The sequence below is a fragment of the Notolepis coatsorum genome (assembly GCF_963971535.1).
Source record: "Notolepis coatsorum genome assembly, chromosome: 8".
NCBI lineage: Eukaryota > Metazoa > Chordata > Actinopteri > Aulopiformes > Paralepididae > Notolepis > Notolepis coatsorum.
The window spans coordinates 50481398-50497010 of record NC_140172.1 but is presented as its reverse complement, the minus strand read 5'-3'; the positions used below and the strand labels follow the sequence as shown (position 1 = coordinate 50497010).

The 15613-nt window shown below is 47.6% G+C and overlaps 1 protein-coding gene across 1 annotated transcript in view; it reads right to left on the bottom strand.

Moving 5' to 3' along the window:
* frem2a (FRAS1 related extracellular matrix 2a) overlaps positions 1 to 15613 on the bottom strand; it is a gene marked incomplete at both ends in the record, with an annotated part of 161953 nt that overhangs the window by 25433 nt on the left and 120907 nt on the right. Inside the window, 5 exon segments of the mRNA XM_084320197.1 lie at positions 6609 to 6940; positions 13940 to 14003; positions 14005 to 14042; positions 14045 to 14068; positions 15021 to 15324. Coding sequence (XP_084176323.1) covers positions 6609 to 6940; positions 13940 to 14003; positions 14005 to 14042; positions 14045 to 14068; positions 15021 to 15324 — 762 coding nt within the window.

The window sequence follows — 15613 nt, the reverse complement described above, 5'->3', positions numbered from 1 at the left end:
TATGTTATGTATAAACTGTTTTTTAATTGCTGTTTTTAAATTGCTGTTACGCTGCTTATGCTGTAAAGGACATCTTAATCTCCCCTCTGGGATAAATAAAGGTTTTCAATTCAATTCAATTGTCTCCCTGTGAGTGGCTGTCTCGTGGTGATAACCGGAGTGGTGGACGTCCCGTGATGACCGGGAGGATGCAACCCTCTCTGCGCCGCCCCCATGCCTCAAATAGATCCGCTATCAGCTCTATTTTTCAATCTTTTAAAATGTTCAGTTGCTATTGCATGCACTTATCTGGGGTTTCATTACATACTACTATCACCGACATCTAAGAAGAGAGCTCCCCCCTTGAACGGCCCTTCTAAGGTTTCTCTCCTCCACATTGCCTGTGGTGCATTTTTTCCTATTGCTAGGTTTTAGTGAGTTTTTCCTTACCTTCGCGTGGGGTATGTCTGGGAGTGTTGCATTAATTTATTTAATTTATTTAAAAAGATTTGGACTTCATGGTGTTTTTGTTTTGTTCTTGATTTATTGTGATGTTTCTTCTTGACTTGTTTAAAGAAGACGTGTCCGGCCAATGGGGACATTAACGTGTGTTGTCGGGCCTTACAAATACATTTGATTTGATTTGATTTATTAGTTGTGAACCAGGAAATGGAGCTTTATATCCTCAGGAAGACCCATCTCTGGGTGCCCCCCGTAGCCACCTTCGCTATCCCACTCGTTCTCTACGGGGCAGCTCCACATTTTACATCTTGACGTCATCACAGGTTCAAGTCTCGGCTCTCTGAGTTTCTGGCTTTTGGTTGTTGCCTGTGCCAACAAATACAGATTGAATTGTAGTGTTTTCTTTCACATAATTATAATTATACTATTTTGACGCTGTTGAAATGTAATAGCTAATAGTGAGAGGAGGGGGGTCTCGGAAACCTCTCTGCTCCCAGAGACTGCGCTGAACGGCTCCAGGATTAGTTGTAAGTGTTTGGGACGCGTGAATATTTTAGGCAACCAACTTGTGTTTAGCGTTTCTCTGATTGGCCACTACGCCCATGTGACCGCGGCAGCGCGAGAGAGCTGCAGCGCGGAAATAGGCTGTCTATTGCCATTCTCTAAGACAAACTCTAACCTTAACCAGCTCCTTAACAGCGCCTAAACTTAACCCTTCTAACCATAACCAACTCCGAAACAATGCCTAACCTTAACCTTAACCATAACCAACTCCGAAAGAATATTGCCATTCTCTAAGACAAACTCTAACCTTAACCAGCTCCTTAACAGCGCCTAAACTTAACCCTTCTAACCTTAACCAACTCCGAAACAATGCCTAACCTTAACCATAACCAACTCCGAAACAATGCTTAAAGTTAACATGCCTAAACTTAACCGGCGAAAGAATGCACATTAAAAAAAAAAAAAAAAAAAAAAAAAAAAAAAAATGAAGGGAATCGAACTTGTCACCAACGGACCGCAGGATCCACAGCAAGGCAGCGCTGCCAGTTGAGCTAGTTGTCGATGTTAAAAAATGGGGGATTACTGCTACATAATGCTGGCGCGACAGAGCTCCGCGGCAGAGCGGAGCTGCCGCTCTGCTGCTGCCGCGTCGCTGCGGGGGCGTGGCTAGACGCAAGTTGGGCGTGGCTAGACACAAGTTGGTTGCCTTTAATATTTCGGCGTTTGGGACCAGCTTGGTTGACATTAGCTGCTAATTAGGGATGTTCGGTATTGGCTTTTTTACCGATATCCGATATTGTCCAACTCTTAATTTCCGATACCAATATCAACCGATACCGATATATGCAGGGTCCCCCCCCCCCCCCCCCAAAAAAACTAAATAATTTCAGGTAACTAACATTACATATCTCTTGTCGTGGAATTAACACAACATTATGCATACCTTTGACAATAAAAGTATGCATTCATGTGTTAATTTCACTGGATGCATTCAACAAGGCATTCTAAATGTAAACATTATCTGTGCATTTCCCCTTTTCTTCTCTCTCTCTCTCTCTGGTTCTCACTTTCCCTTTCTCTTTTTCCCTCTCTTTCTTTCCTTCTCTCTCCCTTATTTATTGTAATTTTCCTTGTATACTATTGCTACTGTAATTTTTTATTTAATTTACTTTTATGCATATACATAACCTTGTTTTTGTTGTAAATACAGGTAAACATTTTTTTATTTTTTTTTATTTAACCCTTTATCTGCCAGGGATTATTCTGATCTTAATCCACTGTCTACCAGTACTGTAAATATATGGAGATGTTCCCCTTCTTTGAATGAATGAATGAATGAATTAATGAATGAATGAATGAATGAATGAATGAATGAATGAATGAATGAATGAATGAATGAATGAATGAATGAATGAATGAATGAATGAAAACTTTATTTAACAGATTGCAGAATGGGTACAATACAGTACGGCTCAATACACACAATTGTTAAGGGGATGCAGACCAGAGAAAGACGTTTGTCTTGTTTACATCAGGGTCCCCCATTTTCAATTCAATGACATGTATGGCATAGGGACATATAGGTATTTAGTACTGATACATTTGTGACATAAACGGTATTCAAATATACAGTACTGTTACCCCTAGATCCTGACAGAGTATATACATATGATGGGGAGGGGACTGTACATTAGGAGGGCTATAACTTTTTAAATTGTATTGCTAAATTGACATTACTATGGCCCATTCAACGTCAAGTATCTATCGTTTAGGATGTAGCAACGTTCTACTTTTTCATTCACATATTCATACTAAAATACAGTCTAAAGTATAAATATGTTTTTATCGTTTTCTGCAGCATTCTGCAGAACGTGATTTATAGCCATAAATACATATATTGGGGGACCCTGATGGAAACAAGACGAAAGTCTTTCTCAGGTCTGCATCCTCTTAACAATTGTATGTATTGAGCTGTACTGTACTGTACCCATTCTGCAATCTGTTAATAAACTTTTCAATCAATTCAATCAATATTACATCATCAAATGTAGTTTGATACCGATTGACGTCAGATAAAAAATTTCAATTGTACAAGGTCCTACACGTCATGCCTCATCATCTGCTGGTGACCGGAGGGGGGGGGGGGGGTTAAGTCCGTGGCCAACGTTAAATCATTTATGTAGTATGGGCGATACATAGATCACAGCAATCAAACAATCAAAATCTGTAGTGCGGAGCTTCAGAGTGTGGTCCAGTGAGGCATGCGAGTGTCTCCGCGCCTGGCTGGAGAGGGCAGACTGTGACCAGGACTTTGTTGAGTGGGCGGGGCCTGAGGCTGGAAACAACCTGGATGACTACACAGACACTGTGACATCCTTCATCAGCCTCGGCGAGGAGGTGTGTGTCCCCCTCCGCACTAGGAAGATCTACAACAACAACAAGCCCTGGTTTTCAGCCCAACTCAGGCGGCTGAGGTCGGAGAAGGAGGTGGCCAGGCTCAGTGGTGATGCTCATCGGTTCAGGCAGGCCAAGTACAAATTCGCCAAAGAGGTGAGGGAGGCGAAACTTCGCTTCTCAGAGAAACTGCGGCAGCAGCTCTCTGAGGGGAATTCCTCCTCCGTTTGGAAAGGCCTCAAGACCATTACAAACTACAAGCCGAAGTCACCACAGGCGCCTGATAACCTCCCCCTGGCGAACGAGCTAAACACATTTTACTGTAGGTTTGAGAAAGAGGTTCCCCCCCGCCCTCTTCCTTCACCCACTCGGTCACAACCTCCATCCCCCCACCCCAGTGCCCCCCCCCCCCCCACACCCCCCCCTCCCCTCTCTCTGTCAGTGTGAGAGAGGTGAAACGGCTGTTTTCTAGTCAGAATCCCCGGAAGGCGGCCGGCCCTGACTCTGTCTCCCCCTCTGCCCTGAAGCACTGTGCTGACCAGCTCGCACCGGTGTTTACCACCATTTTTAATGCATCGCTGGAGCTGTGTCATGTCCCAGCATGCTTCAAGGCCTCAACCATCATCCCCGTCCCCAAGAAGGCCAAGGTCACGGGCCTTAATGACTACAGACCTGTCGCCCTGACCTCTGTGGTCATGAAGGTCCTGGAGCGCTTTGTCCTGGCCCACCTGAAGCTCATCACAGATCCTGTGCTGGACCCGCTGCAGTTCGCGTACAGAGCCAACAGATCCACAGAGGATGCTGTGAACATGGCTCTGCACTACACGCTGGAACATCTGGACTACGCGGGCAACTATGTCAGGATCCTGTATGTGGACTTCAGCTCGGCCTTCAACACCATCCTTCCACCCATCCTGGAGCACCAGCTATCCCTGCTGCAGGTGCCGGCCTCCACTCGCAGGTGGATTACCGACTTCCTGTCCAACAGGTCTCAGCGGGTGAGGCTGGGGAAGAGCATTTCCAGCTCTAGGTCCACCAGCACCGGTTCCCCGCAGGGCTGCGTTCTATCCCCACTACTGTTCTCCCTGTACACCAACAGCTGTGCCTCTCTACACCCCTCGGTCAAACTCCTGAAATTCGCTGACGACACCACCCTGGTGGGTCTCATCTCCAGGGGGGACGAGTCGGCCTATAGGAGGGAGATCGAGAGGCTGCAGAGCTGGTGCAGCTGCAACAACCTGGAGCTCAATGCTCGGCATGACCATCTCCCGGGATTTGAAGTGGGAGCTCAACATCACGGGCCTGCTCAAGAAGGCCCAGGGGAGGATGTTCTTCCTCCGGCAGTTGAAGAAATATAAACTGCCGAGGACCATGATGGCCCAATTCTACACGGCCATCATTGAGTCCATCCTCACCCACTCCATCATCTCCTGGTTCCCCGCTGCAGCGGCAAAAGATCTTGCCAAGCTGCAGCGGGTGATTCGCTCCGCGAAGAGGGTGATCGGCTGTCCCCTGCCCTCCCTCAGGTCCCTGCACGACACCAGGGCGCTGAAGAGGGCGAGGAAGATCATGGCCGACCCATCCCACCCCGGTCACAGCCTCTTCACCCTGCTCCCCTCTGGGAGAAGGCTGAGGATCCCAAAGGCTGTGAAAGCTCGACACAGACTGAGCTTCTTCCCCTCAGCCGCGAGGCTGATCAATGCCTCAGGTCCCCCCCCCCCCCCCCCTCCTCCTCTGCCCCCAAGTGACACTGGCACAATGACACTGACTGCACTGCACTAGTCCATACTGGATCTCTGCACTCTTCACTTTATATATATATATATATATATATGTACTTTATTGATTAATCCCCCACTGCACTGTTTCGTTTCTTGTCTGTGTTGGTGTTGTTTACTGTGAAAAAAGATAGAAAATGCATACACTGTATTGCTGCAAAAATTACCAATGTGTTTTACACAAATGGCTCAATAAAGGAATCTGAATCTGAATCTGAACAGCAGTTTATATGGATCATAATAAGCAAACACGCCGAAACTTACCGCAGCTTCCTCTGACCGTTGGGTGGTCAGCGTGGAGCAGAAAGTTCGCGATTATGGGATGTTGATATATGCGATCCATTTCCAGGTTGTATAATAATATATACGTCCAAATCATGTTGTTTATCGAGTTATTGGCAATCGCTATCCAGTGTGTCGAGCTCGAGTCCCGCGAGCGATAGCGAGTGACCGGACCGAATATGGATGAGCACCACTTCCTGCCGCTCATTTCCTGTTTGGGTGATCCGCCGATCGGCCACCAGATGGCGCTCTTGAACCGTTGGAGAGTTGAGAGGAGATCAACAGGAGATCTCAAGTCTCCGTGGGTGAAATATGATTGACATGACAGATTTTTGAAATATTGATCTCAAAGACGCCTTACGGCGTCATTGGCGATTACGCATGGTGGAGAATGACGTGGTAACACGTCATTGGCGAATAAAGGGTTAAAAACCGATACCGATAATTTCCGATATTACATTTGAATGCCAATATCGGCCGATAATATCGGACATCTCTACTGCTAACGTTAGTTTAGGTCATCAAACTGTCACATGTGCTCCTAAATATTTTTTCCGGTTCGCTATTTTAGTCGCAAATGCGAGTGAAATGCTCGCACTGTTGAGTCTTGGCTTTAAGCAGAATCACAATATTTACGCACATAGCGTGGCAAATTCTGTCGTCACAAAATGGTTAGGAAAAGTTAGACGTACGCAGTACTTACTTACTGGTCACAGGAGTCTTCAATAATGTTTGAATAGTAATACATTTTGTGAATACATTTGTTGAAACAACATGTTTGTTGGCAGACGACTCCATATCAATACTGCTATCTAACATTAGCAAGCTAAGGACGCATAGCGCAACCTATGTAACGTTAAGTAACATGTGTTCCGCTGGGTAAGACCGTTCATCACTGCATACAACTTGGTTTAATCCAAAAGTCCATTCAGAAACGTTGTATTATGAAATAAGTCATTTGGGGATGTCTGACTTTCCATATGCTCAGTCGAAATTGTTGACACGCCCACTACGCAAAGCGTGCTCTCACACATACACACACACACACACACACACACACACACGCGCATGCACACACACACACACACACACACACACACGCACACGCACACGCACACACACCGATATGCATTTAGTCCATCTTTTGCCTGTATGTATATGTGGGTAGATGAAAGTCATTCAAAACAATGATAAAAAAAACACACACACCTGTCCATCCGTCCCTATTGTGCCTCCGCAGTCTGAGAGCAGCTCGGACATGTCGTAGTAGCTGGTGAACTCCCACAGACAGGCCTCCAGGTTCAGGTTCCTGTAGAAGCGCAGTGTGCTGTTCCCCCTCAGGGCGGCGCTGTACTCGTAGGGCGCCGTGTCTCCCACACTCTCGGGGCTCCGCGTCGTGGCTGTGATGAAGCCGTGACCCGTGGTGACCTCATTGTAGTCCAGCAGGTTGGAGCAGCGGTGGTTTCCAACGCGGGTTCCGTCGGGACTGAGGGTCAACTCGAAGTTCATGAGGGGGCGGGTGGAGATCACGGGAAGCATGCCTGTGGGGGGGGGGTTCGATCATTCACTTTAATTGATATCTTTGAAGGTCCCGTATTGTGGACAGTGCTTGTGCACATACTGTGCATGAGTCTCTGATGGGCCTACTCAATCAATAAATCAATCAAATCCTTTAATTACCCAGATAAGCATCATTGAGATTAAAATCTCTTTTTCAAGAGCGATCTGGCCAAGCAAGGCAGCAGAAAGTTTCAACATAAAAAAGAACATCACAATAAAATACAGATAAAACATTCACAGCAAGCTCCAATTTCAGGCAAGTTATCAAACAGGCAAATTATCAAACACAGTTGCACTGTCCGAGGGAACTGAGTTCATAGGATTTTAAAATGGCTTTGAACTCTCCGAGGGTGACCAGTCCTGGTAATTTTAGGTCCTCCTGTATCTTGTTCAAGGAGCAGCATATTTAAAAGCCCTTTTTCCCAATTCAGTTCTCATATGGGGAACTTCCAGTGTTAGAGCAGCTTGAGAACGAAGGGCATACTTATATCGCTTCGTGCACAGAAGCACACTTACGAGGGAATCAGTTTAAGCAGAGCTTTGTGCACAAAAGAGAGCCATCGAGAAAATCGCCGTATTTGTAGAGATGGGTAACTTGCAATGGTATATAGGGTGCAATGGTGCACTCGATTTCCACATCCCGTGACAAAGCGTAAGGCAGAATGGTACACAGTATCAAGCTTTCTAAGGTACTGATCAGGTGCATTCATGTAGAGTAAGTCACCATAATCGAGTAGTGGTAAGAAGGTGGTCGACATCAGGTGACTTCTCACTTTAAGTGAAAAACAGGACCTGTTTCTGAAAAAGAAGCAGAGTTTAAGCTTCAGCTTTGACACAAGTTTGTCTATGTGAGATTTAAACGTAAGGTTATATTATCGTATAGCTTACGCTCTGCTCTCTAGTGGAACTATCCCTTTATCCAATCTAACAATGAATAAATGTTCTCCACATGTACACACCCATCCGCCTGGCCACACCCACATCCGCTTCTCTACATAAGCGGGGTCGTGGCCACACTAACAGCTCCTTCCCTATTTTCACCACCGTAAAGTGCCTGTATACACCACTTTGGTTTAGTGCCGAAATAGTTATTGGAAAGGAGTTACGTTATTGGAGAAAAGGAGCTGCGTTGACATTATATCTTTGTTTTCTCTCTCACAATTTTTTGAGGAAATACAGCGATAATGTCTTCGCCACCGGAGTGTCTAGAAGATGATGATCATTCTGACCTCCACCGGCGCTTCGCATTAGGGTCGCTGAGCAATCCCCGCCGGCATTGCCTCCGGCTCTGCAGCTGGACACTTTGCTTGGGAGGCGATCGGCCGTGTGAGGGCTGATGGCCTCTCTGGGCGGGTGATGTTTTTTGTGACGCGGGCGCCAGGTGTGTCAGTTGTGGGGGGACAACTACACAGCTTTAGAAGGTCGGCTCCAGGCTAGGATCCTTTTCACTGCCCCTTAGCGGCGTGGAGGGGGTTCTAGTCTGATGCCCCATGATAACATTAGCTCCTCCTCAAGTGAAGTCATAGCTTTGTTTTCCTGGGACCGTGATTCCGAATCTGCGGTTAAATTCCCCGGGTCTCTGGACAAACGGATACCCTCTGTCGCCGTGCTGGCCCCGCTTTTCAAGATGAAAAACACCCGGTGCGAGGGAGGTGAGCTTGGTGTTCGTTATGAGAATATCTCCAAGCTCAGGTCGGCTACAGCCCGCGTACAACGAGGTGCTTGCTGCCGACACCGCTGTGTCTGGTAAACACCGTTCTGAAGAGGGACGTGTGTTGCCTTTTTCCCTTTTTTCTTTGGATAAGAAGAGGAAAAGACAGCGACTGTCTGAAGTGTTGGCCTGTATTGCTTTTCTCACGTTGTACAGTTTTCAGTAGTAGCCGCTTAGCTTGCTTCTGCGTTAGCTAGTGGCTAGCGATAGCCGGTATGAGCTAACTGTTAGCCAGTTAGCTGTTTAGCTACGACGTTAGCTGCCGGCTGCGCTCGGCTGGGAACGTTAGCTTGATGTTATCAGTTAGAGTTAGCTGTTTAGCTTGTGCTACAACCATTGGCATAGCCGTGAGAATAGCAGGCCCTGGCACTCTGACTATGACGTCATCTTTGGCAGAAGATGTCGTCGGGCCTGCGCCATGACCGGCTGCAGGAGGGGGGCGTCACGCCGGAGCGGGGCTCCGGCCATTGCTTTTTCTGGTCTTGCCAGCGAGAGGCCTTCTTCAACGTGGTGGACCAACCTGTGTTGTGGCCTTTCGTCCTGCGTTCGTTGGTGCAGGTAAGGTGTCCATTGGACATTACCCAACTCTTCCTTCCTTCCCCTCCCGAATGTTTTTTGTTAATAACTATGTTTTTGTTTAACAAAACATATGTTACTTCACTACATTTGGAGATACGACGTGTGCTGTGTGAAAATTGTCTTGGTTGCTTTGTATAGCTTGAGTAAAAATTAACTGGCTTTTTGTTGTATGATGAGAAGTTGTGTGTCTTCATGTAATGTTAGACAACGTGGCTGAGCCCACAACTGGCTGGGTTACCCTACAATGCTGTGCATAGTGGCATATGATCGAGGGCTGAGTCCCTCTCTTAGCTTGTTATTTAAAAAAAAATTCACACATAAGCAGAGCTGTGGGAAACCTGTTTCAAACAAGGTATTCGGCTGTGCTGGCGTGCATGATGTAAAGCTTTTACTCTACACATTTGGCGTCGTATCAGGGGTAAGGTGGTGAGGGGTGGGTGAAATTATTCCCCGGTTTGCCCCTGCCCCCCCCCCCCCCCCCCCCCTCCCCTCAAATATGATTTTGTTTACAAAATGTGTGTTGATTCACTATATTTTTGGGGATACAGTGTAAATCCCTGAGCTTCTGCTGGGGTTATGCTCTTGCTTAGAGAGAGGCAATTTCTCTGAAAATTGTTTGGTCGCTGTCATGTAGACTTAGCAAGGCCTGTGACCAGCACTTGATCGAGGACTTATGTCTTCTCTAATCATAAAAAACGGCCTTCCTCTTACAGTAGTGAGAGTGAACTTTTTTATTGTGATAGAGGGTTGTGTGTATCGTATTCACGTTTAAGTAAACATGGCTTTGAATCCACAACTGGGTTAGGTGTTGGCCTACAGAAGTTACATGTGTAGCTCTTGTACCAGGGCCCTTGGCCCCTCTCTTGGTCTGTGTTTTTCTTACTTTAGGGTAAAGGTGTAAAAATTCAGGTGGCAAGGTGGCATGAGCCTGAAGCCATGTATAAAACAAGTTTTTGCACAGACGAGGTTATCGTCTGTGGCTGGCATGCAGAATGTGAAGCTGTTACCCTAACAGGTATAATGCACGTTCATGTAGCACGCTATGACTGGTGTCATGGCTCTGCTTTGTCGTTGCATCGTATCAGGGGTGAGGGGTCATGAGGGGTGGGCTGATAAAATCCCCCCCCCCCCCCCTTTACTGATTGGCCGGGATGTGGGACCTCCTGCCTGTCAGTTTTCCCTGTCGGCTGAGGGGCAGCGCGTCACAGGGAGGGGGAAGGTGGGGGGGGGGGGGGGGTTCCCTGGTTCCACTCCATGTTAGGATGGGTGGGTCATGGGATTTCCCACCGGCCATGGGATACGTCACTGGGCTCGTTTCCTATTGGCCAGGAGACATCCGTGAGGTTACAGGCTCTGTGCTGCAGACCGCTGTCTTTGTCAAAGTTGGATGATGCGAAGCATTCGAAAACTGTTCGTTTTCTGCTCTGCTCTCTATTACAGTGTGTAATGTATTGGGCCGTTGGTCACTTGGCCCAATTATTATTGCATGTATCTTTTTCAATTGTACTCACATGGAGGTCTCTCTGGGGGAACTTCTATCTTCCCCTCTTATGTGAGGAGCAGAATTGACGGGGTTGCCCTCAGTCGCGTCATATCCGTGTCTGTGTCTTATTGACCGGCTTCCTGCTGCTCGTCCCAGACAGCATGGAGGGAACGTCGTCTGGTGTTTCTTAAGAATTCACCATTGATATGTTTCGGGTTCTTGACGTGCATATAGCGCTGGCCCTGGGTGCTTCCAATGTGGAACCACGTTATGGGCCGGCGCGCCTTGGTTGCGCAATTTATAGAAACAGCGTTTTTTATGCGGGCGACTAGGAAGGAGATTTTTATCTCTACAGAGTGCCAGTGCACTAGGTTAGACTTGATGACTCACGTGCATCTCCGGGGGGAGATGACAGAGTAGATCATTACATTGGCGGAGGGGTCTCACGCCCATGAGGTGGGCCGCCAGGAGCAGCGGATTCACGTTCTGTCCATCTTGGTGGCGCCCTCTGTGATGTTTTAGATCGACACGCGTACCTACCCCCCTCTTAGGACTGGGGATGGCGGCGTGACTAGGACGCGGGACTGGTTCTGGTCACGCCGGACCAGGTCAGTTAACCCGTTGTCCGCCGGGGCGCAGATCTGCTGTTCTGGTACCCCGAAGGACTTTGTGCTTTTCCGGGGGGAAAATGCCGGGTCGGTCCGGGCTTCACAGGGATTGATGTCGTGGATGTGTGCGTCATATGTATGCCACTACGACTTGCCCATAACAGTGACGTGCTTGGTCCATACTGTGTTGTACCTTGCGCTGTGTTAGGGGGCCTGGTCCTTCTCCATTGTTTCACTCCTCCCTCCCCCTGCTGGGCAGGGATGGGAGGGGGCTGTCGAGGTGGTTGCTCTCAACGCCTGTAGGCATCCCTGTCTAGGTCCCGGTCCGCCAGGCCCAGGTCCGGACTTGTTCCCGTCGACCTGTTGGCCTGGGTTAACCCTTTGAAAACTGAAACACTTTGTTTCTAGGTTTTTCTTGGTGGGTTAAGGGAACAACCGCCTCCTGTTAAACTAAACATAGGGAGGTGGTTGGTTCTCCGGTGTGTTGGTAGCAGAGTCGACTCTCGGGTTGAGGCCGGAGTTGACCCTGTATGCCCGAGAGTGTGCCCCCGCATCTTTCATGACGTCTGCCAATTGTGTCGGCCTCTCCTTTGAACCTCGACCCTGCTGGAGGGGTCGGGTTTGTTGAGGTCATGACATGGTGCACAGCATACCAAACACCCCTTCCGCCGGGTACTGTTCTTACAGTAGACCCTTTAGGCACCTGTCTAGTCCGCAGTTCTCCAGGCACAGGTCGAGTTCTGGCCTGTTGCCTGGATTGAGGGATCAACCCCCTTGGTCCTCCTCCACGCTCCGCTTCTACGGCCTTGCCACAGGGTTGGTTTCTTGACCTTGACCCCGTGATGTTGGGGACTGTGACGGGGGTGTTTGCTTCCCGTCCGTTCCATGGTGGCATGTGGGATGCGCGCCTGAGCGGTCGCGGGTCCTTCTGTGTGAAGGTAAGTCCCACGATCTGCTCACCCTGTGCGTTTGAGGTGCTAAACCCTCTTCGCACAGTCGGATCCAATTCCCTCCCGTCCCCCTCAAGGGGGGTCCGGGGGCTCGGGTCCTCCCCGGTTCTGATGGTTGTGGGGGGCCTCAGCTGGTACATCTGTCGAGCTTCCGCTCTGCTCAGCTCCTGTGTTCCACTAGAGAGCAGAGCGTAAGCTATACGATAATATAGCATACGGTTATCCTATAACCATAGTTATATGAGTATAGCGAGCGCTCTGCTCTGACTCACTGAGGACCCCATGGTCTTCGCCTTCGGTGGTGAAAGACTTGGGAAGGAGCTGTTAGTGTGGCCACGACCCCGCTTATGTAGAGGAGCGGATGTGGGTGTGGCCAGGCGGATGGGTGTGTACATGTGGAGAAAAATGATTCATTGTTAGATTGGATAAAGGGATAGTTCCACTAGAGAGCAGAGCGCTCGCTATACTCATATAACTAGGGTTATAGGATAACCGTATGTTCTCGTCCACTGTAATGCCTAGATGTCAGTCCCTCCAGCAGTAACAAGTGTGGGAAGATCAGCTGACACACAAACTACCAAATATTGCACATTTTTCGTTTTGGACTTCCGTCTTTATGTGATGTCACACAAGAAAAACTCACTGCAATGCGCATCCTTGTGTACAAAATGATGGGTTACTGTTGTTTTAAGTTGAACCTAAAATATGCTTCTGATAAAAAATGTTGTAGTAAGTTTGATTGCTGGAACTTTTGTCATATTTGATCTGCAATGACTAGTTTGACAGTTTGATCTGAGTTTTGTTCGACGCTACAGGCTTGTAGAGTATTGCTAGATGTACAATAATTATCTTATCAAGGTGACTCGCTCGATACAGACACAGAAACAGCCCGTTGAGAACAGGAAATCGGCACAAAAAAAATATTTAAAGACATGTTCAGGGGACCTCAAAGACCTATTTAACTTGTTGAAAAAGTCCAAGACATGGGACCTTTAATAAGCCTATTAGAATTATTTGCAACAAAGGTTTGCAAAAAACACTTGTCCGCAGAGAGAGATAGAGGAGGAGGATAAGGAGGGGGAGAGGGCAAGAGGAGAGAAGAAAGGGAGAGGAAAGGAGGGATGGAGAGAAGGAGGAAAGCAAGGAGAGCTGAGGCTGATGAAACTGATTAAAAATCAAGGGGAGAATGTTAAGTAGCTGGTGTGCTGGAGAGATACTACATGATCCCAAGACTCAGAAGACTTTAAAGCTCAATCCGTAATTTGCTTGACCGTATCATTGTAGAGTATACATCTTACATTCTTTAAGAGTTTGATATGTAGATGAACTTAAATCACCAATCAGAATAGGTATATTTCACTCCAGTGTTTACACACACATGACCAATGTAAACAAACTGTTTACAACCAAAATATACAAACAATTAATTTAAAACTCCTATTTACTGTTGTCCAGGTTTAGTCCTTGTGCTGTACCAAGACCTCAGTCAGTCAAGTAAAGAACGAAAGCATTCCTCCATTCCTGTTTCTCATTTCGGGGGACGGGGCAAACCCATTCGTTTACATTTGGATCACTGATTGGGCTTCAATATCTCATTTACTACATCACACTTCACTTCATCTGAGTCCAGCCCCCTCGCTCCTCCTCACCGTCAATGTGGGGCATGGTGACAGTAAGTTTGATGAGGTTGGGTCTCGCGTCGTCTGCTCCGGTGGTAGCGCAGCTTGGCAGAGAAAGGCTCCGCGCCTACTGTCCAGCCTTACGAGGCTGACACATCCCTATAGCAACGAGACAGATGGAGAAATGAGAGAGAGAGAGAGAGAGAGAGAGAGAGAGAGAGAGAGAGAGAGAGAGAGAGAGAGAGAGAGAGAGAGAGAGAGAGAGAGAGAGAGGAGAGAGATGAGAGATGAGAGAAGAGAGAGAGAGAGAGATGAGAGAGAGAGAGTAGGAGAGAGAGAGAGAGAGAGAGAGAGAGAGAGAGAGAGAGAGAGAGAGATTAAACTGGAATAGACCAGAAAGCCAACGCTACGGCGAGAGAGAATCTCTCGAAGAGTGGGTCTCTCGAAGAGTGGGTCTCTCGAAGAGTGGGTCTCTCGAAGAAATAATCTCTTTGTGTGTGTGGGGTTGAGAATGTCTTAATGCATCGACAATTCACTGAGTCTATTATGTTCAATGTGCAGTAGGTAAACCATGACAGCAGAAGTCCCTTTAAAGGTGCAGTAGGTAAACTGTGACAGCAGAAGTCCCTTTAAAGCTGCACTACGCAGTTCCAGGGGCGGGGGATATCTTTACATTTGCAGTGCCTGCGATGACTTTACAAAACACATTTACTCTACATGTATTTCTTAGAATTCTTCCATCTTATGTGATCACAAATCAAATACATTTTGAGGCTCTGTGAAGCAAAAGTAAGCCTGAAATACGTTCGTAAACAAAGTTTGCGGACCTTGCTTTTGGAAACAACAACAACAACAACAACAACAACAACAACAACAACAACAACAACAACAACAACAGTAACTTTTCAGATAGCCTTCTAGTATCTAGTGTTCCAGGGATCCAATTTTCTCTGAGGACAGTTTGTTTATTTAGCTATATAATGTATATATCGTAGATCGTTTTTTCTCTCTCTTACAAAACTAGGTAGTGCACCTGTAAGTTCTACAAAGCTGACATAGAAAGTTACTGAACAGAATATACAGTGAGCTTTTTGCTCCATTTTCCCCTCACCTTCCTCCTGGCTCACGGTGACAATAGGACTAGTGAGCTCCAGGCCCTCGTCTCCATTGGAGTTGACAGCCCTGGCCGCGCACTGCACCCTGGAGCCCGCCTGGAAGTACACCGAGTCCAGGGTGATCATCTTGGAGGAGGTGAAGAAGGTGTCAAAGTCCGCCTCCCTCATGGGGCTGGTGACGCCATCGGGGCCGGCGGGGGCGCTGATGAGCCAGCGGTAGCGGGTCAGGGTGTCGTTGATGTGCTCACTGACACAGATGGAACCCGTCTTGTCGTAGTCTGGGTACTTTGAGTTACAGGCCTGGGAGGGAAGTGATAGGGGGCAAAAGGGGAGATGGGGAGATGGGTGGGGGGGACGGGACGGGTTGAGGAGGGGGAAAAAGGGAGAGAGACACACAGTGAGGACAGCATAAAAAAAGCGAATTGTTCATGACAGTCGTGACAGTCTGTTTGTTGTTGTCTTCCCAAAGTTTAAATTTTTTTTTAATTAAATACATGAAAGAGAGAGAGAGAGAGACCAGACAGAAAGACTACTTATGTCAACGAAAAAGTCCAGTAGGCCTAACTAAATAAGAGATATGCGCATAAAA